The sequence below is a fragment of the Barbus barbus genome (genome assembly GCF_936440315.1).
Source record: "Barbus barbus genome assembly, chromosome: 9".
Taxonomy (NCBI): domain Eukaryota; kingdom Metazoa; phylum Chordata; class Actinopteri; order Cypriniformes; family Cyprinidae; genus Barbus; species Barbus barbus.
The window spans coordinates 26,220,477-26,243,769 of NC_136737.1; the positions used below are offsets into that span (position 1 = coordinate 26,220,477).

Below are 23,293 nucleotides of genomic sequence, written 5' to 3' on the forward strand. Positions count from 1 at the left end.
AATAAAAAAAAAAACTAAATAGACGCAAAAAGTCTGGAAACAAATATTTTTCCCTACTCTGCTTTCTTTATTCCATAATTTTCCAGACCTGGAACACACTTAAATCAAATTCCATACTTTTCCAAACCCCGTAGGAACCCTGTAATAAGTAAATCATGAGACTGGGTGGGTTAGAACCTAAAACCTTTAGGAAACTGCTTTGATTTTGAGCACCCAAATACATACTACTTTTATTCTCTGGGCCCAATGGAAAACCTTCTACCATGAAGCAATAGCACTGATGTAGCCTAACTGTCAAAGCAAAAAGCTGATTGAAGGCTGAAAACTGATTAAAAGTGGTAATGTATTTTAGTATTTGTACGCAGATGAGACACCAAAAGACTGAGTTTAGTTTAACTTTAAACCAATACTTAATGTAAGAGCCTCATCTGCTGGTTACCCACAGTATGGCTTCATTCACACAGCTCTCTCAAGAGCTGAAATTCACCTCAGTTTGTACTCAGCAGCCAGTCCAACAACACACTCTTGTTTTTAAAAGTTCGTTAAGTGAATGTGGTTTACCTTTTCAAACATTCCTCGTCAGAAACGGTGTATTTATGTCGTTTATATTACTCTGAGGGTCTAAGGTCCAGGAACATGTGCTAATAGTTCGCTGCGCATGACGTAAACCATTCTGTCGGCCAAATTAGAATCAAACCAATCAGGAAGTCGGAGAGGTTTGCGTAACCAATCAGAGCGCAGCGCTGTGACTCACCGTACATGGACAGCCATCACCATATAAGGAAACATCGCCTCGCTTTATATGGAGGAAAGTAGATCTTTAGGCGAACGGCCTCGTGAGATAAATTCCCTAAATAAGCGCGCCATCAGCAATTTTATCGTTTCAAAAAAACACCAAACGTTACATACGACCGACATAAAGTCATTTATGTGTTGAAAGTGACTAAATTCACGCGATACTTACGTTAGTGCGGGTAACTAGTTCTGTTGGCGGAGGCACATTGAGGCACGGTCGTGATTCGTTGTTTCCAAATGTGTCCAGCGCGGCGTAAGTTCAGATGAGGTTTGATTGATGGACTGTAGGCGGAAACTGTACGCTGCAAACTTTGTACGATGGTCGTGAAGGGCTAGTTCTGGAGGTTTGTTTTTGAAAATCACGAGCTGCTTAAGTCGTGGCTTTCAAACAGACACATATATCCGTCCTCAAACTCCAGATCCCGCGCGTTTTGTCTCCGAGTTGAGCTAATGTTTGCTAGCCTAGCATATGTGAGGTAAGTTCGGTTTCGAGGGAAGCGATCTGCTGGGTTTGATCTGGGATCTCTACACCTTCCGCGGGCGATGTTGGGGGGGAACGGGATGGCCAGAGGGGCCGGGCGCTCCGGTAACGGCACAGGGTTGACCCCTCTACAGGTGGGCAGCACATCTGGGGCTTTGGGGGCGGTCAACTCTGCCTTAAACCTGCCCGACGGGGTCATATACGACGACAGGCCGTCGGTGGAGGCTGTGCTGAGCGGCTCCGACGGAGACTCGGACTCCGGGGACGATGAGGAGAGTCACGCGGTGGACAGGAGAGGGGTGAAGCGGGAGAGGAGTGAGATGGAGGTCGGTGGATCCTCGGGATCTCACGCGGGACTGTCGGCGGGATACGGAGGGGTTTCCACCGGGGTGGCCGGTGCTAAACCAGGCAAGAAAACGCGAGGACGGGTGAAAATTAAGATGGAGTTTATTGACAACAAGCTGAGGAGATACACGACCTTCAGCAAGAGAAAGACTGGTATTATGAAGAAGGTACGTTCAGCCAGCACATGTGTGCTTGTGCCTCCTACTGCTAGTCAAGAATTAGCTAACAGTAGTATTGTACAAGCAACATCATTACTACTCCAATACTAGAGCACTGATACTCTACTAACATTACATTACTGATTGTATCATTAGATTTAAATCACCATAATCATAGTACTAGTACCACTGTTGCTAGTATTATACCACTGCTAGTGCTGTAGCAATATACTGTATTGTACACTAGTAGATTTACATGAGTATGCTGATTCAGATATTGTAGAAATACTAGTACAACTAGTTTTAGATGATTATACTGGTTCTAATACTGTAGAAATACTAGTGTCACTAGTATTATTGTACTGATTCTAATGCTATAGTAGTACTATTATTACTACTGTAGAAATACTAGTATACTAGTATTATAATTGTACTCCTTGTAATACTGTAGCAATACTGGTGGTATCATTTAGTTTTATATCTAGACCTATTCTGATTTTAATACTGTAGAAATACTAGTGTCACTATTATTGATGTTGTACTGATTTTAATAATGTTAGCAATACTGGTATCACTTGTTTCAGGCTATGTCTATTCTGATTCTAATACTGTAGAAATACTAGTGTCACTAGTTTTATATTGCTACTATGATTCTAATACTGTAGAAATACTAGTCACTAGCTTTATATTGCTACTATGATTCTAATACTGTAGAAATACTAGTCACTAGCTTTATATTGCTACTATGATTCTAATACTGTAGAAATACTAGTCACTAGCTTTATATTGCTACTGATTCTAATACTGTAGAAATACTAGTCACTAGTTTTATATTGCTACTATGATTCTAATACTGTAGAAATACTAGTCACTAGTTTTATATTGCTACTATGATTCTAATACTGTAGAAATACTAGTCACTAGCTTTATATTGCTACTATGATTCTAATACTGTAGAAATACTAGTCACTAGCTTTATATTGCTACTGATTCTAATACTGTAGAAATACTAGTGTCACTAGTTTTATATTGCTACTATGATTCTAATACTGTAGAAATACTAGTCACTAGTTTTATATTGCTACTGATTCTAATACTGTAGAAATACTAGTGTCACTATTATTGATGTTGTACTGATTTTAATAATGTTAGCAATACTGGTATCACTTGTTTCAGGCTATGTCTATTCTGATTCTAATACTGTAGAAATACTAGTGTCACTAGTTTTATATTGCTACTATGATTCTAATACTGTAGAAATACTAGTCACTAGCTTTATATTGCTACTATGATTCTAATACTGTAGAAATACTAGTGTCACTAGTTTTATATTGCTACTATGATTCTAATACTGTAGAAATACTAGTCACTAGCTTTATATTGCTACTATGATTCTAATACTGTAGAAATACTAGTCACTAGCTTTATATTGCTACTGATTCTAATACTGTAGAAATACTAGTCACTAGTTTTATATTGCTACTATGATTCTAATACTGTAGAAATACTAGTGTCACTAGTTTTATATTGCTACTATGATTCTAATACTGTAGAAATACTAGTCACTAGTTTTATATTGCTACTATGATTCTAATACTGTAGAAATACTAGTGTCACTAGTTTTATATTGCTACTATGATTCTAATACTGTAGAAATACTAGTCACTAGTTTTATATTGCTACTATGATTCTAATACTGTAGAAATACTAGTGTCACTAGTTTTATATTGCTACTGATTCTAATACTGTAGAAATACTAGTGTCACTAGTTTTATATTGCTACTATGATTCTAATACTGTAGAAATACTAGTGTCACTAGTTTTATATTGCTACTATGATTCTAATACTGTAGAAATACTAGTCACTAGTTTTATATTGCTACTGATTCTAATACTGTAGAAATACTAGTCACTAGTTTTATATTGCTACTATGATTCTAATACTGTAGAAATACTAGTCACTAGTTTTATATTGCTACTATGATTCTAATACTGTAGAAATACTAGTGTCACTAGTTTTATATTGCTACTATGATTCTAATACTGTAGAAATACTAGTCACTAGTTTTATATTGCTACTATGATTCTAATACTGTAGAAATACTAGTCACTAGTTTTATATTGCTACTATGATTCTAATACTGTAGAAATACTAGTCACTAGTTTTATATTGCTACTATGATTCTAATACTGTAGAAATACTAGTCACTAGTTTTATATTGCTACTATGATTCTAATACTGTAGAAATACTAGTCACTAGCTTTATATTGCTACTATGATTCTAATACTGTAGAAATACTAGTCACTAGTTTTATATTGCTACTATGATTCTAATACTGTAGAAATACTAGTCACTAGTTTTATATTGCTACTGATTCTAATACTGTAGAAATACTAGTGTCACTATTATTGATGTTGTACTGATTTTAATAATGTTAGCAATACTGGTATCACTTGTTTCAGGCTATGTCTATTCTGATTCTAATACTGTAGAAATACTAGTGTCACTAGTTTTATATTGCTACTATGATTCTAATACTGTAGAAATACTAGTCACTAGCTTTATATTGCTACTATGATTCTAATACTGTAGAAATACTAGTGTCACTAGTTTTATATTGCTACTATGATTCTAATACTGTAGAAATACTAGTCACTAGCTTTATATTGCTACTATGATTCTAATACTGTAGAAATACTAGTCACTAGCTTTATATTGCTACTGATTCTAATACTGTAGAAATACTAGTCACTAGTTTTATATTGCTACTATGATTCTAATACTGTAGAAATACTAGTGTCACTAGTTTTATATTGCTACTATGATTCTAATACTGTAGAAATACTAGTCACTAGTTTTATATTGCTACTATGATTCTAATACTGTAGAAATACTAGTGTCACTAGTTTTATATTGCTACTATGATTCTAATACTGTAGAAATACTAGTCACTAGTTTTATATTGCTACTATGATTCTAATACTGTAGAAATACTAGTGTCACTAGTTTTATATTGCTACTATGATTCTAATACTGTAGAAATACTAGTGTCACTAGTTTTATATTGCTACTATGATTCTAATACTGTAGAAATACTAGTGTCACTAGTTTTATATTGCTACTATGATTCTAATACTGTAGAAATACTAGTGTCACTAGTTTTATATTGCTACTGATTCTAATACTGTAGAAATACTAGTGTCACTAGTTTTATATTGCTACTATGATTCTAATACTGTAGAAATACTAGTGTCACTAGTTTTATATTGCTACTATGATTCTAATACTGTAGAAATACTAGTCACTAGTTTTATATTGCTACTGATTCTAATACTGTAGAAATACTAGTCACTAGTTTTATATTGCTACTATGATTCTAATACTGTAGAAATACTAGTCACTAGTTTTATATTGCTACTATGATTCTAATACTGTAGAAATACTAGTGTCACTAGTTTTATATTGCTACTATGATTCTAATACTGTAGAAATACTAGTCACTAGTTTTATATTGCTACTATGATTCTAATACTGTAGAAATACTAGTCACTAGTTTTATATTGCTACTATGATTCTAATACTGTAGAAATACTAGTCACTAGTTTTATATTGCTACTATGATTCTAATACTGTAGAAATACTAGTGTCACTAGTTTTATATTGCTACTATGATTCTAATACTGTAGAAATACTAGTCACTAGTTTTATATTGCTACTGATTCTAATACTGTAGAAATACTAGTCACTAGTTTTATATTGCTACTATGATTCTAATACTGTAGAAATACTAGTCACTAGTTTTATATTGCTACTATGATTCTAATACTGTAGAAATACTAGTGTCACTAGTTTTATATTGCTACTATGATTCTAATACTGTAGAAATACTAGTCACTAGTTTTATATTGCTACTATGATTCTAATACTGTAGAAATACTAGTCACTAGTTTTATATTGCTACTATGATTCTAATACTGTAGAAATACTAGTCACTAGTTTTATATTGCTACTATGATTCTAATACTGTAGAAATACTAGTCACTAGTTTTATATTGCTACTATGATTCTAATACTGTAGAAATACTAGTCACTAGCTTTATATTGCTACTATGATTCTAATACTGTAGAAATACTAGTCACTAGTTTTATATTGCTACTATGATTCTAATACTGTAGAAATACTAGTCACTAGTTTTATATTGCTACTATGATTCTAATACTGTAGAAATACTAGTGTCACTAGTTTTATATTGCTACTGATTCTAATACTGTAGAAATACTAGTGTCACTAGTTTTATATTGCTACTATGATTCTAATACTGTAGAAATACTAGTGTCACTAGTTTTATATTGCTACTATGATTCTAATACTGTAGAAATACTAGTGTCACTAGCACTATTGTACTAATTGTAATACTGTTATATAATACAGATTGTATAATAATAATAGGCTAAGCCATATAGTGCTGTACCCCATTAGTGTTTTTCATTTACAATTTATTGACTAGTAGCATATTAGTTTGTACCATTTTACTGATTCTAGCATTAATAACCACTCACACTAGTTCTGTAACAATATTAGTGAATTTCAACTTATTGTACCTTTATTAGTTCTGTATCAAGTAAATTCAACTTACTAATGCTAGTACTTTACCAATTCTAGTGCCACTATAATATTATTGTAATTTTACTTGCTCTAAATCAATTATACCATTTTTAAACCAATTATATTTACCGTTTGTAGTACCATTAAACAAACTTTACTAATACTAGTGTTAGGTTATTTTATCAAATTTTATTTAATAATTTTTCAAAACGCATAAATACATGATACAAGTGCTCAGGAGTTTCTTTTTTTAAATTTGATCAATTTTATTATGTACCTGAAAATGTTTTACCATTAGGCTAGTTGTACCATACCACTATAGACTAGTACTAGAACTTAACCAAGTGCCATACAATTACGTTGATAGTATTACTATATCAATAGTGGTGTTTAACTATACCGTTACAAGTACTATTGCTTAGCATACTAGTACTATATACTAGCGCTCTCTCACTATTTTGTACTATGATATACTAGTTAGTTATTTGCAACTACTGTAAATTGTTAATGATGTTATTGGACTGTCATTGCCATATCAATTTAGTGATGCTAGCAGCTGTCATTATTACAAACGATTCTTCTCAATACTTATTTTTTTTTTGCATAGCTTCAGAGAACTACAGCTCTGTGTAGTAAACAGTGTTGACGAAGTACACAAATCAAGTACTTGAGTAAAAGTACAGATACGTATTATAAAATATTACTCCAGTAAAAGTACTGCTTTTTCAATTTTACTCAAGTGAAAGTACAAAAGTACTCAATTTTTTATGTACTTAAGTAAAAAAAGTACTGATAGATTTATTTTGCAATTTTATATAGACTACTTGATTTAATTTTATATTAACGCATATTTTTATAATCCTACTGCTCAAAATACCTGGGATTTTCCCAAAATAACCACTATATGGAGTCAAGACATATATTTTGTTGTTGATATGGACTATGTTGACGAGAGTGATGTAGTAATGTTCACTGTGACGCTTATGCTGTAATGAACCTGAGAGAAAACTGATCTGATGAGCTCATTTTCACCTGTAAGAAAAAAATGTTTTAAAGCTTGTTGTTTTGCAGAATGTCACATATGACACGAGAATAAGGCCTGAAGTTAGGAAGAACATTTAAAGGAAAATATAATTATATTTTCATAATGATTTTCTTTTCTTCTCAAACCTTGTCTGTGGTGTAAAAACACCCCTGGCCAAATCCCCCCAGAGGACATCACTTCCCACTTTGATAATTACTGTAGTTACCATGGTCTGTTCCCTCAGATGGAATCTATCTAGGTGGTTGAATAAAAATATTTGGACTTTATATCTAAACATTTCCTCAACTTAGCACCAGCAAGCTTGCTAGCTAGACAGTTAGCATCAGCTAACAATATTTACTTATTTTCAGTATGGTTATGAATAAACATTCATCTGTCTACTCGGCTAGTTTTTCTAAACAATATAAAACATAGGGCTAGATGCGTAGCATTTTAATAAAAATGCTAACGTTACAGCAGCGGGGAATATGAACGTGCATCAGTTATTTTATTTAATCTGTGTTATTTTAATGTTTCGTTTTTTGACCTAAAACATAGAGACACTGTCATTGATCTGTTTGCATTCAAGCATTTCAGTGGGCATAAATAGATCACCCTTTACAGCAGATTTAAATATGAAATTCAGTTACAATAATTAATCCTAAAATTCGACATTAGTAACTTACTTTTCGCTCACAAGATCTCCCGGTTCTTTCTAAACGGATCGTTTGAATCAGTGAGTTCAGTTCACTGGAGACTCGCTCTAAACGGATCGTTTGAATCAGTGAGTTCAGTTCACTGGAGACTCGCTCTAAACGGATCGTTTGAATCAGTGAGTTCAGTTCACTGGAGACTCGCTCTAAACGGATCGTTTGAATCAGTGAGTTCAGTTCACTGGAGACTCGCTCTAAACGGATCGTTTGAATCAGTGAGTTCAGTTCACTGGAGACTCGCTCTAAACGGATCGTTTGAATCAGTGAGTTCAGTTCACTGGAGACTCGCTCTAAACGGATCGTTTGAATCAGTGAGTTCAGTTCACTGGAGACTCGCTCTAAACGGATCGTTTGAATCAGTGAGTTCAGTTCACTGGAGACTCGCTCTAAACGGATCGTTTGAATCAGTGAGTTCAGTTCACTGGAGACTCGCTCTAAACGGATCGTTTGAATCAGTGAGTTCCGTTCACTGGAGACTCGCTCTAAACGGATCGTTTGAATCAGTGAGTTCAGTTCACTGGAGACTCGCTCTAAACGGATCGTTTGAATCAGTGAGTTGAGTTCACTGGAGACTCGCTCTAAACGGATCGTTTGAATCAGTGAGTTCAGTTCACTGGAGACTCGCTCTAAACGGATCGTTTGAATCAGTGAGTTCAGTTCACTGGAGACTCGCTCTAAACGGATCGTTTGAATCAGTGAGTTCCGTTCACTGGAGACTCGCTCTAAACGGATCGTTTGAATCAGTGAGTTCAGTTCACTGGAGACTCGCTCTAAACGGATCGTTTGAATCAGTGAGTTGAGTTCACTGGAGACTCGCTCTAAACGGATCGTTTGAATCAGTGAGTTGAGTTCACTGGAGACTCGCTCTAAACGGATCGTTTGAATCAGTGAGTTGAGTTCACTGGAGACTCGCTCTAAACGGATCGTTTGAATCAGTGAGTTGAGTTCACTGGAGACTCGCTCTAAACGGATCGTTTGAATCAGTGAGTTCAGTTCACTGGAGACTCGCTCTAAACGGATCGTTTGAATCAGTGAGTTCAGTTCACTGGAGACTCGCTCTAAACGGATCGTTTGAATCAGTGAGTTCAGTTCACTGGAGACTCGCTCTAAACGGATCGTTTGAATCAGTGAGTTCAGTTCACTGGAGACTCGCTCTAAACGGATCGTTTGAATCAGTGAGTTCAGTTCACTGGAGACTCGCTCTAAACGGATCGTTTGAATCAGTGAGTTCCGTTCACTGGAGACTCGCTCTAAACGGATCGTTTGAATCAGTGAGTTCAGTTCACTGGAGACTCGCTCTAAACGGATCGTTTGAATCAGTGAGTTGAGTTCACTGGAGACTCGCTCTAAACGGATCGTTTGAATCAGTGAGTTGAGTTCACTGGAGACTCGCTCTAAACGGATCGTTTGAATCAGTGAGTTGAGTTCACTGGAGACTCGCTCTAAACGGATCGTTTGAATCAGTGAGTTGAGTTCACTGGAGACTCGCTCTAAACGGATCGTTTGAATCAGTGAGTTCAGTTCACTGGAGACTCGCTCTAAACGGATCGTTTGAATCAGTGAGTTCAGTTCACTGGAGACTCGCTCTAAACGGATCGTTTGAATCAGTGAGTTCCGTTCACTGGAGACTCGCTCTAAACGGATCGTTTGAATCAGTGAGTTCAGTTCACTGGAGACTCGCTCTAAACGGATCGTTTGAATCAGTGAGTTCAGTTCACTGGAGACTCGCTCTAAACGGATCGTTTGAATCAGTTAGTTCAGTTCACTGGAGACTCGCTCTAAACGGATCGTTTGAATCAGTTAGTTCAGTTCACTGGAGACTCGCTCTAAACGGATCGTTTGAATCAGTTAGTTCAGTTCACTGGATACTCGCTCTAAACGGATCGTTTGAATCAGTGAGTTCAGTTCACTGGAGACTCGCTCTAAACGGATCGTTTGAATCAGTGAGTTCAGTTCACTGGATACTCGCTCTAAACGGATCGTTTGAATCAGTGAGTTCAGTTCACTGGAGACTCGCTCTAAACGGATCGTTTGAATCAGTGAGTTCAGTTCACTGGAGACTCGCTCTAAACGGATCGTTTGAATCAGTGAGTTCAGTTCACTGGAGACTCGCTCTAAACGGATCGTTTGAATCAGTGAGTTCAGTTCACTGGAGACTCGCTCTAAACGGATCGTTTGAATCAGTGAGTTCAGTTCACTGGAGACTCGCTCTAAACGGATCGTTTGAATCAGTTAGTTCAGTTCACTGGAGACTCGCTCTAAACGGATCGTTTGAATCAGTGAGTTCAGTTCACTGGAGACTCGCTCTAAACGGATCGTTTGAATCAGTTAGTTCAGTTCACTGGAGACTCGCTCTAAACGGATCGTTTGAATCAGTTAGTTCAGTTCACTGGAGACTCGCTCTAAACGGATCGTTTGAATCAGTGAGTTCAGTTCACTGGAGACTCGCTCTAAACGGATCGTTTGAATCAGTTAGTTCAGTTCACTGGAGACTCGCTCTAAACGGATCGTTTGAATCAGTTAGTTCAGTTCACTGGAGACTCGCTCTAAACGGATCGTTTGAATCAGTGAGTTCAGTTCACTGGAGACTCGCTCTAAACGGATCGTTTGAATCAGTTAGTTCAGTTCACTGGAGACTCGCTCTAAACGGATCGTTTGAATCAGTGAGTTCAGTTCACTGGAGACTCGCTCTAAACGGATCGTTTGAATCAGTTAGTTCAGTTCACTGGAGACTCGCTCTAAACGGATCGTTTGAATCAGTTAGTTCAGTTCACTGGAGACTCGCTCTAAACGGATCGTTTGAATCAGTGAGTTCAGTTCACTGGAGACTCGCTCTAAACGGATCGTTTGAATCAGTGAGTTGTCGACTCGAGAACAGCTGCAATCGGATCATTCCAATTCGCGAATGAATCGTTTGTTGTTTTTTTGCGAACCTATTTCACAGGTTCATTGAAAAGAATCAGTTTGTTCATGAATCAGACACCGCTTCCGCGTCTTGGAGCATGTGATAGATTATAAGGAGTAACTATGTGTTTTATGAAATCTAGTGAAGTGAAAAGTACAATCTTATGCTTTGGAATGTAGTAAAGTAAAAGTTACTCAAAATAAAACTACTCTTATCTTATTATATTATTGTTACCTTATAGACTCAAGAACACATCTATTCCAGACACGGAAGACGCTCTGATTTGAATTTACAACATTTATTTTACCAACCAAACATGTTAGAAGTACACACACATCTCCCAAAGACGAACCCCGGCCGGCCGGCCGGCCATCGGTCCCTTTCTCTGTGTCAGACTTAACTTTGTTGTCATCTTCAAAATAATGGCGCGAGTGGGGCTTGAGGAAGTGACGTCGCCTGCGTCTGCGCAGTGCGACCTGAAGTGAGACACCGGAAACAGAAATACTGCAAAATAATAATAATAACGCGCCTAAACGAGACGAAATAACGCTATAACATTTAGTTTCGTCTCGTTTTAGTCAACGAAAATGAAGAGACATTTTAGCATAGTTTTTATTTTGTAAACCACATTTAGTCACGTTTTTATTCGTCAACAATATTGCATTATACATTTAGTTATCGTCATCGTCACATGACCAGCATTTTTGTCTCGTCTCGTTTTCGTCAAGTGATAAAGGTTCGTTGACGACGATATTTCATAAATTTTCATTGACGAAAGCAACACTACTGTGCCATTACTTGCACCATATAGATTTACTGATACTACTGTACATATACTATTACTGCTATACTGATACACATTGTATATCAATACTGATGCTATTATAAACTTATGAGTGCCATACTCTCTGGCTCTCAAGAGCTCTTTTCAGTTCAGTCAGAACCGCGTCTGCAATCACTGTGAGCAGCTGAGGTCTGACACTTCTGACAGAGATTCAGTTGGTAGGGTATTTTCCACATCTGCTCTGACTCATTTGTCATTGCTCGCTCAATTGTCATTCATTCCTGTCTCAGCAGAAATAGCCCTGATGCCTGATCAGGTTACTGCAGTGCTAGACATTGTTAATACATTTGCATATCTTGAGAACTGGCCTAGTTGCAAAAGTCGGGCACGGAGGGTTGTAATGACAACCTGCAGTAGGCCACAGGTGACATTCAGGAACATGTGACTGGCTTCTCTGGTATCTGTGGCTCAGTAGTTGCAATTAGTTGCACTTCTTACCAGTTCATTAATCTCCACACAATGTTCAACCACACAACATTTGTGACAATTCATAGATGCTTGTCATTGTTGTCCAATCAATCAGTGTTAAGTTTACTACAAGTTTGTCATCACTTATCAGTCTGTGTACTCTGGTCATGGAAATGTCACTCTAATACAGAAGGGCTCATCGTTATCTGGCTTTTCCTCTTAATTTTTCCAGGCTTACGAATTATCCACCTTAACGGGGACGCAAGTTTTGCTCCTGGTTGCCAGCGAGACGGGCCACGTCTACACATTTGCCACGCGAAAACTTCAGCCCATGATCACCAGTGAAACGGGTAAAGCCCTCATCCAGACCTGCCTAAATTCCCCTGATTCTCCACCCCGTACGGACCCTTCAACAGACCAGCGGATGAGTGCCACAGGATTCGAGGAGACGGACCTCACCTACCAGGTCTCAGAGGCTGATGGTCTCACAGAGCCAAAGGTACATACTTTCTGATACATATTTTCAGTGAAGTAGTTGATCCTATGGTCATAAGTTAGGGTGTTGTTTAGAGATCGACCGATATATCGATTTACCAATATTTTTCCCGATATTTAAGCATGTTTCCAGAATCTGATATCGGTTTTGTAATATCGGATTCACCGATAAACACCGCCATCTTGTGGGTGTTTTGAGAATTGCACGCATGTTGGAAATAAAAGCGCTGAATTTAATTCTCTCTTTGTTGTCTATATGCTCATCGTTAGTCTTGTGAAGCCGCTTTCATATTGCAGTTCACTCAGTGGTTGATGCTCAATGCTCAGCTCGGTCACCGCATGTAACTTAACAAGATTCACTTTTTTGAAGCACCCTAAATTGTATTAACACTTACTATATAACCATTATTTTGTTTATAAACATCTAAATTAATACAACTCTATGGAAATGAATTATTTATTATCTCTGCAATCGATAGCAGTTTGAGTAGCCTATAGTTCTGTGTAAAGGCACAGATAAACCGCGCTGTCAGCAGCATAATTCAGAGCATGTCAGTTGAGAAATGCAATAAAATACAATGCTTGTTATATTCCAATATTCCAGAGAATATTATTCCGTGAATTAACATTATCCAGTGAATTATTCTTCACTCTTTAGCCTATTAAACAGCTTATAAACCTACTAAAACTGTTAAAAATGAAGTTGATATGACTCCTGTCCTTTATTTTCTCCATTTGAAAACATTAGACATTCTACGTTTATTTTGCTTACTGCTAATATTAGTGTTGCTGCTAAAGCTTTTTAATGAATAAAATGTTTTTTATTGTTGTAATCCGAAGATTAAATGTAACATGACAGGGCTCTAGACTGCGACCAAAATGGTAATTTTTTGCGAGTTAAAATTTGACGTGGTCGCATTTGTACGAGTGCCTGGTCTGCGCTGCTCCAAAGCGTCTATTTCATACAGCGCACGCTGCCAGCGGCAGCACATTATAGCAGGAGTCAGATTGCACTGATCACGTGAAGAGAGGTGCTTTCAGCGCGAGCGCTTCAGTAGAGCCTGGTTTATACTCGCCGCGTCAGCACGAGCGCTTCAGTAGAGCCTGGTTTATACTCGCCGCGTCAGCACGAGCGCTTCAGTAGAGCCTGGTTTATACTCGGCGCGTCAGCACGAGCGCTTCAGTAGAGCCTGGTTTATACTCGCCGCGTCAGCACGAGCGCTTCAGTAGAGCCTGGTTTATACTCGGCGCGTCAGCACGAGCGCTTCAGTAGAGCCTGGTTTATACTCGGCGCGTCAGCACGAGCGCTTCAGTAGAGCCTGGTTTATACTCGCCGCGTCAGCACGAGCGCTTCAGTAGAGCCTGGTTTATACTCGCCGCGTCAGCACGAGCGCTTCAGTAGAGCCTGGTTTATACTCGGCGCGTCAGCACGAGCGCTTCAGTAGAGCCTGGTTTATACTCGCCGCGTCAGCACGAGCGCTTCAGTAGAGCCTGGTTTATACTCGCCGCGTCACCACGAGCGCTTCAGTAGAGCCTGGTTTATACTCGCCGCGTCACCACGAGCGCTTCAGTAGAGCCTGGTTTATACTCGCCGCGTCAGCACGAGCGCTTCAGTAGAGCCTGGTTTATACTCGCCGCGTCAGCACGAGCGCTTCAGTAGAGCCTGGTTTATACTCGCCGCGTCAGCACGAGCGCTTCAGTAGAGCCTGGTTTATACTCGCCGCGTCACCACGAGCGCTTCAGTAGAGCCTGGTTTATACTCGGCGCGTCAGCACGAGCGCTTCAGTAGAGCCTGGTTTATACTCTGCGCGTCAGCACGAGCGCTTCAGTAGAGCCTGGTTTATACTCGCCGCGTCAGCACGAGCGCTTCAGTAGAGCCTGGTTTATACTCGGCGCGTCAGCACGAGCGCTTCAGTAGAGCCTGGTTTATACTCGGCGCGTCAGCACGAGCGCTTCAGTAGAGCCTGGTTTATACTCGCCGCGTCAGCACGAGCGCTTCAGTAGAGGCTGGTTTATACTCGCCGCGTCACCACGAGCGCTTCAGTAGAGCCTGGTTTATACTCGCCGCGTCAGCACGAGCGCTTCAGTAGAGCCTGGTTTATACTCGCCGCGTCAGCACGAGCGCTTCAGTAGAGCCTGGTTTATACTCGGCGCGTCAGCACGAGCGCTTCAGTAGAGCCTGGTTTATACTCTGCGCGTCAGCACGAGCGCTTCAGTAGAGCCTGGTTTATACTCGCCGCGTCAGCACGAGCGCTTCCTGGTTTATACTCGCCACGTCAGCACGAGCGCTTCAGTAGAGCCTGGTTTATACTCGCCGCGTCAGCACGAGCGCGAAGGTGCGCGTCGCGGACGGAGGATTTTGTTTTCAAACTAAAGTAAAAGACCGCTTCTTAAACCAGAGAAGGTGAACATGCTGCTGTTCTCGTAGAAAAAACATGCAAGTCCTGTCAGCGACAGCCAGTTTAGTTTTACTTTTCTTTTTGTTTTCGTTTTGAGAAGCTTGTTATCTTTGCTGTTTACATCACGTTACGCTATGGAGGCTTTCCTTAATTTAAAAAAATATATACTAATATTTATTTGCTTCCTCAGAGTTTGCTAAACATTCTGTAATATACTCGGTATATAAGACAGCATGTGATGTGTCCTATGCCATGCCTCGTCTTATTCGTTTTTGTTAATAAATGTTATGTAAGCTAGTTTGTCATTGTCAACGTACTGATTTATTGTTGTTGTGCTTTTTAATTAAGAATAACAATGAATCCATCTTTTGTTTCCTCTTAAAAAATGAAAGGTGTATAGATACAAGCAAAACACAATGATCTTTTCTTGTAAAATGTGACACCAAGATCTGAATTTGAAAGTGAAAGCTCACGAAAAAAAGGAATTCCTGATCACAAAATTTAAATCACAAATAATACTGATAAAAAAAGAACGAGTTGAATGTTGAACACTTTCGTTACCATATAACTAAACTATGATAAAAGTTCATCAGCATGCATTGATTAATCAAATGTTGTAGCAAAAACAAAAAACAAATTGCAACCAAATTATGTGCTCATGCGACCAACTGAGAAAATTAGTGCAAAAGTGAGTTTAGTGGGAAGAATGAGTCTAGAGCCCTGCATGAAAGACTGCTAATTCTCAAAACATTTTTTGTTAAGATGACTGAAAGGAGGAAAAACCAAAGTGAAGTATGGACTTACTTCACGCAGTCATTTATTTACTTTATAACAGTAAATAAATATCGGTTCTGCATATCGGTTCTCGGGCACATGAACATGCAAATAATTGGTATCGGTATCGTTATAAAAAATCAGTATCGGTCGATCACTATTTAGGATCCATTCTTTTTTTGTTCACGACAGTTAAATGGCGCACAGCAGGTCTCAAGTCGTATTTTTATTTTGAGTAACTTGGTAGAAAAATATTGAAACTTGTTAACTTGATATAGGCCTAATTTAAAAAAATGTAAGATGTATGTTAAGATGTATGGTTACTTAAGATGGTGCAACAAATTTTGTGGATCAGAAGCTCTTTAGGGGTGTTCACTTAGGACACATTCTTGTTCACAATAGCTAGATGAAGCACATTGGGTCTCAAGACATGATTTTAAAAAGTTTCATTTGGTAGAAAAGTTGAAACTTGTTAATTTGATCATGATGTTCAGGACACTCAGCACAAGAAATAGTGAGAATCAAATGCTTTTCATTAGGTCCACTCACTAAAGACAGTCTTGTGTTCACAATAGCTGGCTGGAGAACAATGGGTTATGAGTTGTTTTGAAAATGTTGAAACTTGCTAATGTGATGCATCAAAAAAAAACTTTCAGCATGCGTGTCGCAGTGCTGCATGGACTAGATGTTTTTCTTTTGGAGCATTTGCAATAATTGTCTGGAGTACAAAAGGTTTTGAGATGTGTTTTTGGTTGAGTTGGTAGAAATTTTTGCTGAAAAACATTGAATCTTGTTAATTTGATGCGTCATCTTAAATGGTCAGGACACAACGTGTCAAATTTAGTTTTTTAAGTTTAACTAAGTTGGCGGAAAAGTTTAAACTTAATTGTTAATTTGATCATTTGACGTTATCTTAAAAATGTTCTGGACATGTGGCACAACAAATTGCTCTAATCCAATTTAAAGCACCACTTAAAAGTATTGCTTAGAAAAAGATAAATTTAGATAAACTCACTACTTGACATCATTAATATAATTGGTTTGACTAGATCATTCTCATTAGACTAGTTGGTTTATAAATTAGGTGACTGTGCCAAATATTTCTTGCATCTAAATAAGAATCATTCTTTATGGTTTCATAGTCCAACATTTGAGTGGAAACTTACTCCCATTCTTGAGTTTCTTGACCTTTGCAGGTCTCTGTTTTCCAAATAGCGTGATTTTAACCTCAAAAGAAATCATGCACGGCTTTCACACCAAACCCCTGTTCGACTATCAGCATACATCCTGCATACTCCAGTTTTGCCCACATTTAAGAAGTTAACATCACCAATCATGTCTTGTATGGCGGCCTGTGTTATTCACAATGTCCAGCTCTCATTGATAAGGATTAGATGCTGTCTGCATGTCCTTATATAGTCTGGTTTTCCCAGTACACTTTCTTGGCTCATGGCTGATCACATTCCGTATAAGCTGCGGCTGTTTTCACATTTGGATGACATATCCCCCCTTTTCCCTACTGATTTAGGGCAAGCAGTGAGTGAGCATACAAAAATTAGAAACCTGAATCTGTTTAAGAATTTGCTTTAAAAAAAAGCAGATCCTCATCTTGGCAAGCTCATCATATAGTGCATGTTTTGAAAAGTCCTCATGGGAATGGGATCCCTCTTTCAAAGTTTGATGGCTCACAAATGCTCCAGGGCTTTATGACATGGATTGGTTTTCAGTTACAGATGATAAATATGTCAAAAGTCCCTGCAGTTTGGCATTGAAATGGAACATGTGTAACAGTACAATAACAATAAGAGTCTTTTTCAGTAGCATGCTGTGACAGACGACTTTTAATTCATGCACATGTTCTGTGAAGCTTTTCCATCAACTAAAACAATCAAATATACTCCAAAGACAATTGTTGTGAAGTATTCATGTAAGAAAAGTGGATTGTTTTTGCAGTGAATATAATATTCACCCAAAAATCATTTACTCACCTTCATGTTGTTCTAAAACAATCCTGTATGAGTTTCTTGCTTCTGTAGAATATAAAAGAAGGTATTTTGTAACCAAAACGTTATAGAAAGTTCATAGTATGGACCAAAAATACAATGGAAGTCAGTGGCTACTGTGGCATTACAGATATTTTCTATACTGCCCCTTTGTTTATTTTCATTTTTTTTTTTTTCACCGCCTTCCAAATGATATTATATCTGGATTGGAAGCAGCACTAATTAAGAGGAGGAGTCTATGTGTATATAGTGTGAGGTTTAGAGACCGGAAAGAGGTTGGTCTGACCAGTTACGTACTTTTTGGAGGCAGTCCTTGCGGGTGAATCCGTCGTTTTCGGAGTGTGCGGATTGTGGAGAGGAGGTGGTGCTACCTGTTTAGCCTGTTGCTAAAGGGCATTTCTCTTGGCCAGTGAATGCCTCTTTTTAACATCTGGGATTGAACTGGAGGTTCGAACCATACTCCTATCAAAGGAGCCAAGACCGGCTGCCGCCGCTAATATTCCCGAGTCACTCTTAGCCACCCGTGCTGCCAGCTTGGTCAGTGTTCCACTCACTACAGTCACACATACACATTGCACTCATTTATGCATATTTGAAAAGTGTTATTTTGTTTTAGTTGGTTTTGCTCGATTAATTTCTTTTTTTTCTTTTTTTTGAATGGAATTGTAGTGCTTGGAGATAATACTAATAATAAAACCTGTCTAGAATATAAAAACGTTACCTCATTAAAACAAAGAAAATTACGTATTCTTCCTGTAGTTTGTATTTTTTGTCTTCCTCTTGTTTGTATGTAGCGGATGGTTTGGTTGTCCGTTGCTATCCGGGATGAAATTAATATAAAAATGTGGCAGGTATAATATACTTGTCTGGCGCCCGAACAACAATAACTGATTGTGTTTTTTTGTTTGTTTGTTTTTTTTTTTTTCTCCCTTTGAGGCTTTCGGTCTGAGTCGAATACAGACTGAGTGCAGCTCTGTTTGTCAACGAGACGTGGTCTTGCGGTTAGGACTCTGCGTCATCACGCGTGTGATCGGGGTTCGATTCCCGCTTCAGATAGTTTTTTTTTTTTTTGTGCGTTTAACCTTTGTTATATTTTGGGACAAGACGACCTCCGTTACAGAAATGGCGCCCGAACAGGGACTTGAACTAAACAAACTGGATATGACCATTTGAAATTTTGTGACTGTAAATTTTGGAAGATGTGTGGAATGTGAATAATTGAATCCATTAACTTGTATGCTCTTGAGGGAATGTATGTGATTATCTGTGATTTTGGAGTGAAAATCTAAATACTGTGGTGTTCTTGAATAACCTTTGTCAATTGAAATCTTGTGAATAAGTTCTTATCAAGGAAATGTGTGGAACTTTTATTTGGGAAATGTATTTGTTGGGTTTTTTTCTTTTTTTTTGATGTTTGGAAAATGCTGTAATTGATTGTAGAGAAGAACTGTTTTCTTTTTTTTATTATTTCACCCCTGTTGCCCCAAATACATACACAGGCCTTGAATTGTTCTTTTTTTTTTTTTTTTTTTTTTTTTCCCCAACATTTAAAATATTCCCACACATTACAAGACATGGCCACTTCCTCTTCCCCACCTTCCACCTATGTGGATATTGATGCCCCTGATCCCCCTAGTATTTCCACTCCAATTTGGCCACCTCCTGTACCAACTCAGACCCGTTCAGGACTTCCTCCACATGCCCCAACTATGTATAACATTTCCACTCCACACAGTTTCGCCTTTCCTGGAACCCAGGTGCGGATGCTCTCCCCTGTTCTTGGAGGCAGCACCCTTGTGCAACCTCTCACTTGGGCCCCACAACATGACAGCATGCAAATTTGTACGTCTTTGGATGGTACATCTTCTTCAATGGCTCAGCATGATCTTCCTGGTATTCTTCCAACCCCTGGGAGGGGAATTCAACAATATAATGCCCATTTGCAAGGTAACTGGGACAATCTGACGGAGTTCATGAAAAGGCAGGAGAAAACTGTAAATGAGCTTACCCAGGTACTGAAGGCCTCATCTTCCCACCATGAGAACCAGATCATCGATTTTGCAGCAAAGGTGGAGACCAACAATCAACAGGTTGTCACCCTAATGACTGCAGCTAAACAACAAGAGGCAGGCGAGGCTGACCAATTGATTAAGGCTGTGCAACTGATGATCTCAAAGGAAATTAAAAAAATGGAACAATCCTTCACCTCTGTAGTCCGGGATGAGGTGGAACAGCTACGGGTGGAGTTACAACAGGATATCAAAGCTATTCAACGCACACTTCAGGGTAGCCTTGATTATGTAACCACGAATCTTCAGCAATGTGAAACACAAATTCACAAATGTCGTACTTGTGTAGCCGAACTGCAAAATGATGTCCAAGTGTTCATTGAGGAAAAGGCTGAAGCACAAACAGGAAAAACAACTAAGATTTCTGGTGCACATCCAATAGAGACTGTTTCACCTCTTCTACCAATGCCTCTGGCAAAAAGTGACCACATTAAATTAACATTTCCCACTTTTGGGCGTCCTACTGATGACGCTGACCCCCTGTTGTACTTGACTAAGTGTCAAGATTTTCTAGCTCTTCATCCTTTGACGGATGCAGATCTCCTGGCTACCTTCCGCACAGTGTTGCATGGCACTGCACGTGACTGGTGGGAAGTAAGTCGCTCCAATATAAACACTTGGAAGGAGTTTGAGGCTGCCTTCCTCTCTGCTTTTTTGTCTGAGGACTATGAGGACGAGCTGGCTGAACGTGACCGCACTAGAGTTCAAGGGGAGAAGGAATCAGTAAGAGATTTTGCATTCACTTATCGAGCACTGTGTAAAAGATGGAAAGCCACGTTAACAGAAAACGAGATTGTGAAAATGATCCTAAAAAATATCAAGCCTTACCTTGCAAGCCAGCTGCGCAGTCGTGTTAACACTGTCGAAGATCTGGTTAGACTCGGACACCAACTGGAAAAAGACCATGAAGAACAGCTCCGGTATGAAGGTCGTGTGGGCTTTAAACAACAAGCCAATTCACAAAAACACTTATCCAACCGACCTGCAGAGAAACCGTCTGTTCAATGTTGGAGATGTAATGGACCACATCCTCCAGGCAACTGCCCAATGTATGGACATCCACCTTCCCAGCAGTCTTCTGGTCAACAACATTTCACACAAGGAAAATATTCTCATCACTCTGCAAAGTCAGGAGGACGACCATCCAATAATAATGTGGCAGCCTCTGAAACACCTCAGACACAAGCTGAAACTCAGATTTTAACCCCTTCACAATCAAATGCATTCATGACCATACCACAACAATTAGTAGTTCCAATTCGCATTGAATCCTGGTTGGGGAAAGCGATTGTGGATACTGGAGCAAGCTACACGTTAATTCACGAAAGTCTTATGAAGCAAATTATAACCCCTGTTCAGCTTCAACCGTGGTCAGGTGGTCCTCTCTACCTGGCAAATGGCAAAGCTGAGAGTCCTTTAGGATGGATAAACATTAATATTCATCTGCACAATAAAGCCATTACAGTACCTGCTGTGGTCCTCCCTTCTCAAGCTCTTGCTTATGCCATCATCTTGGGTTTGGACTTCATCTTTTTCAGTGGCCTGCAAATTAATGTAAGTGAACACAAATATTCTTTCAAGTCTGAACCTACTGTAGAACATCCATTTCAACCTGGAAATGCCAGTGAACCGCTGGTGACTTTGTCAACAATGAAGGAAGAGAAAAGAACCAGAAAACTAAATTTGACCTTGTTAAGTGCTGTTCCTCCTCCTCAACCTTCCTTGACCATGTTACAAATTGACAGCGTGGACGATGCAACATTAATTAAAGATGCCGTAAGTAAAGCACATCTACCTATGGAAGGAAAGCAACAACTATTTCAGATCCTAGAACGCAACTCACGAGTATGTACTCACCGAACTGGGCGAACAGATGTCCTGCAACATCGCATCTATACCACCTGCCAGGTTCCTATCAAGCAACGGCCATATCGGTTATCACCTGTCAAACAAGCAGCAATGGAGGAACAATTGGAGGTAATGTTGAAAGAAGGAATTGTGGAGCCATCACATTCTGCTTGGGCCTCACCGGTAGTTCTGGTTCCAAAGAAAAATGGAAAGTTAAGGTTCTGTGTAGACTACCGTAAAGTCAATGCAACTACAGAAAATGATGCTTACCCTCTCCCAAACATCACGGAGATCCTAGAATCACTCTCCGGGGCATCCGTTTTCTCTACCATAGACCTCAACAGTGGTTATTGGCAAGTGATAATGGACAATGATAGTAAAGCCAAGACTGCATTTATTGTGTCTGCAGGTCTATATCACTTCAATGTTATGCCTTTTGGGTTAAAAAACGCACCTGCCACCTTCCAGAGGCTGATGGAGACAGTCCTGGGGGAGCTAAGAAAGAAAATCTGCTTTGTCTATATTGACGACATTATTATTTATTCTCCCTCAGTGGCCCAGCACTTCAGTGACCTGAAAACTGTTCTTCACAGGCTGGATACTGCCGGGTTGACTATTAACTTGAAAAAGTGCAATTTCTTTCTTCCAGAAATCACCTTTTTGGGACATGTGGTGAGTAATAAGGGCATCACAGCTGATTCAAGTAAAGTTGAGGCCATTCGTGCCTTTCCTGCTCCCAACACCTTGAAGGAAGTTCAGAGGTTCTTGGGATTAGCCGGTTGGTACCACCGGTTCGTGCCAAATTTTTCTAAAATTGCTGAGCCCCTAAATTCCTTGAAAAAAAAAGGACAGAGGTTTAAATGGACGACACAGTGTCAACAAGCGTTTGACCAGTTAAAAGCATGCCTTACCTCGCCCCCCATTCTTGGCCACCCCGATCTTCAAGTTCCTTTCATCGTATATACAGATGCTAGTGATACTGGACTGGGTGCCATTCTCACGCAGCGGAAAGATCCAGGTAGGGAGGAGGTTATTGCATATGGCAGTCGAACATTAACTGGAGCAGAGAACAACTACACGGCAACCGAAAAAGAGTGTCTGGCAGTTATATGGGCCTTAGAAAAGTGGCAACATTACCTTGAATACAAACTTTTCACGGTTGTCACAGACCATTCTGCTCTGCAATGGGTCATGGGATCCACTAAAACTAACAGTCGCCTCATCCGATGGGTCCTGAGACTGCAAAAATTCAACTTTGTTATTGAATACCGTAAAGGGAAATTAAACGTCGCTCCTGATGCTTTGTCAAGGTCATCAGTCACAGCAAATTCTCCCATTACCGCAATTTATGCCAAGCAACAAATGGATCAACATCCAGAGCTTCCGGTGACAGATATTGTCTTGTGGGAGGAACAACATAAAGA

General features: G+C 39.1%; 1 protein-coding gene across 3 annotated transcripts in view; it reads left to right on the forward strand.

The window, feature by feature from the left end:
- The first annotated feature begins 1,014 nt into the window (after window positions 1-1,014).
- Window positions 1,015-23,293, forward strand: part of LOC306875380 (serum response factor-like) — a 37,273-nt gene continuing 14,994 nt past the window's right edge. The window contains exons 1-2 of one of the 3 annotated variants that reach the window (XM_079425892.1): window positions 1,015-1,788; window positions 12,514-12,780. In XM_079425892.1, coding sequence (XP_079282018.1) covers window positions 1,339-1,788; window positions 12,514-12,780 — 717 coding nt within the window. In that variant the 5' untranslated portion in view covers window positions 1,015-1,338. The remainder of the gene's footprint in view (window positions 1,789-12,513; window positions 12,781-23,293) is intronic. The other 2 variants (XM_079425893.1, XM_079425894.1) reach the window with 2 other exon arrangements.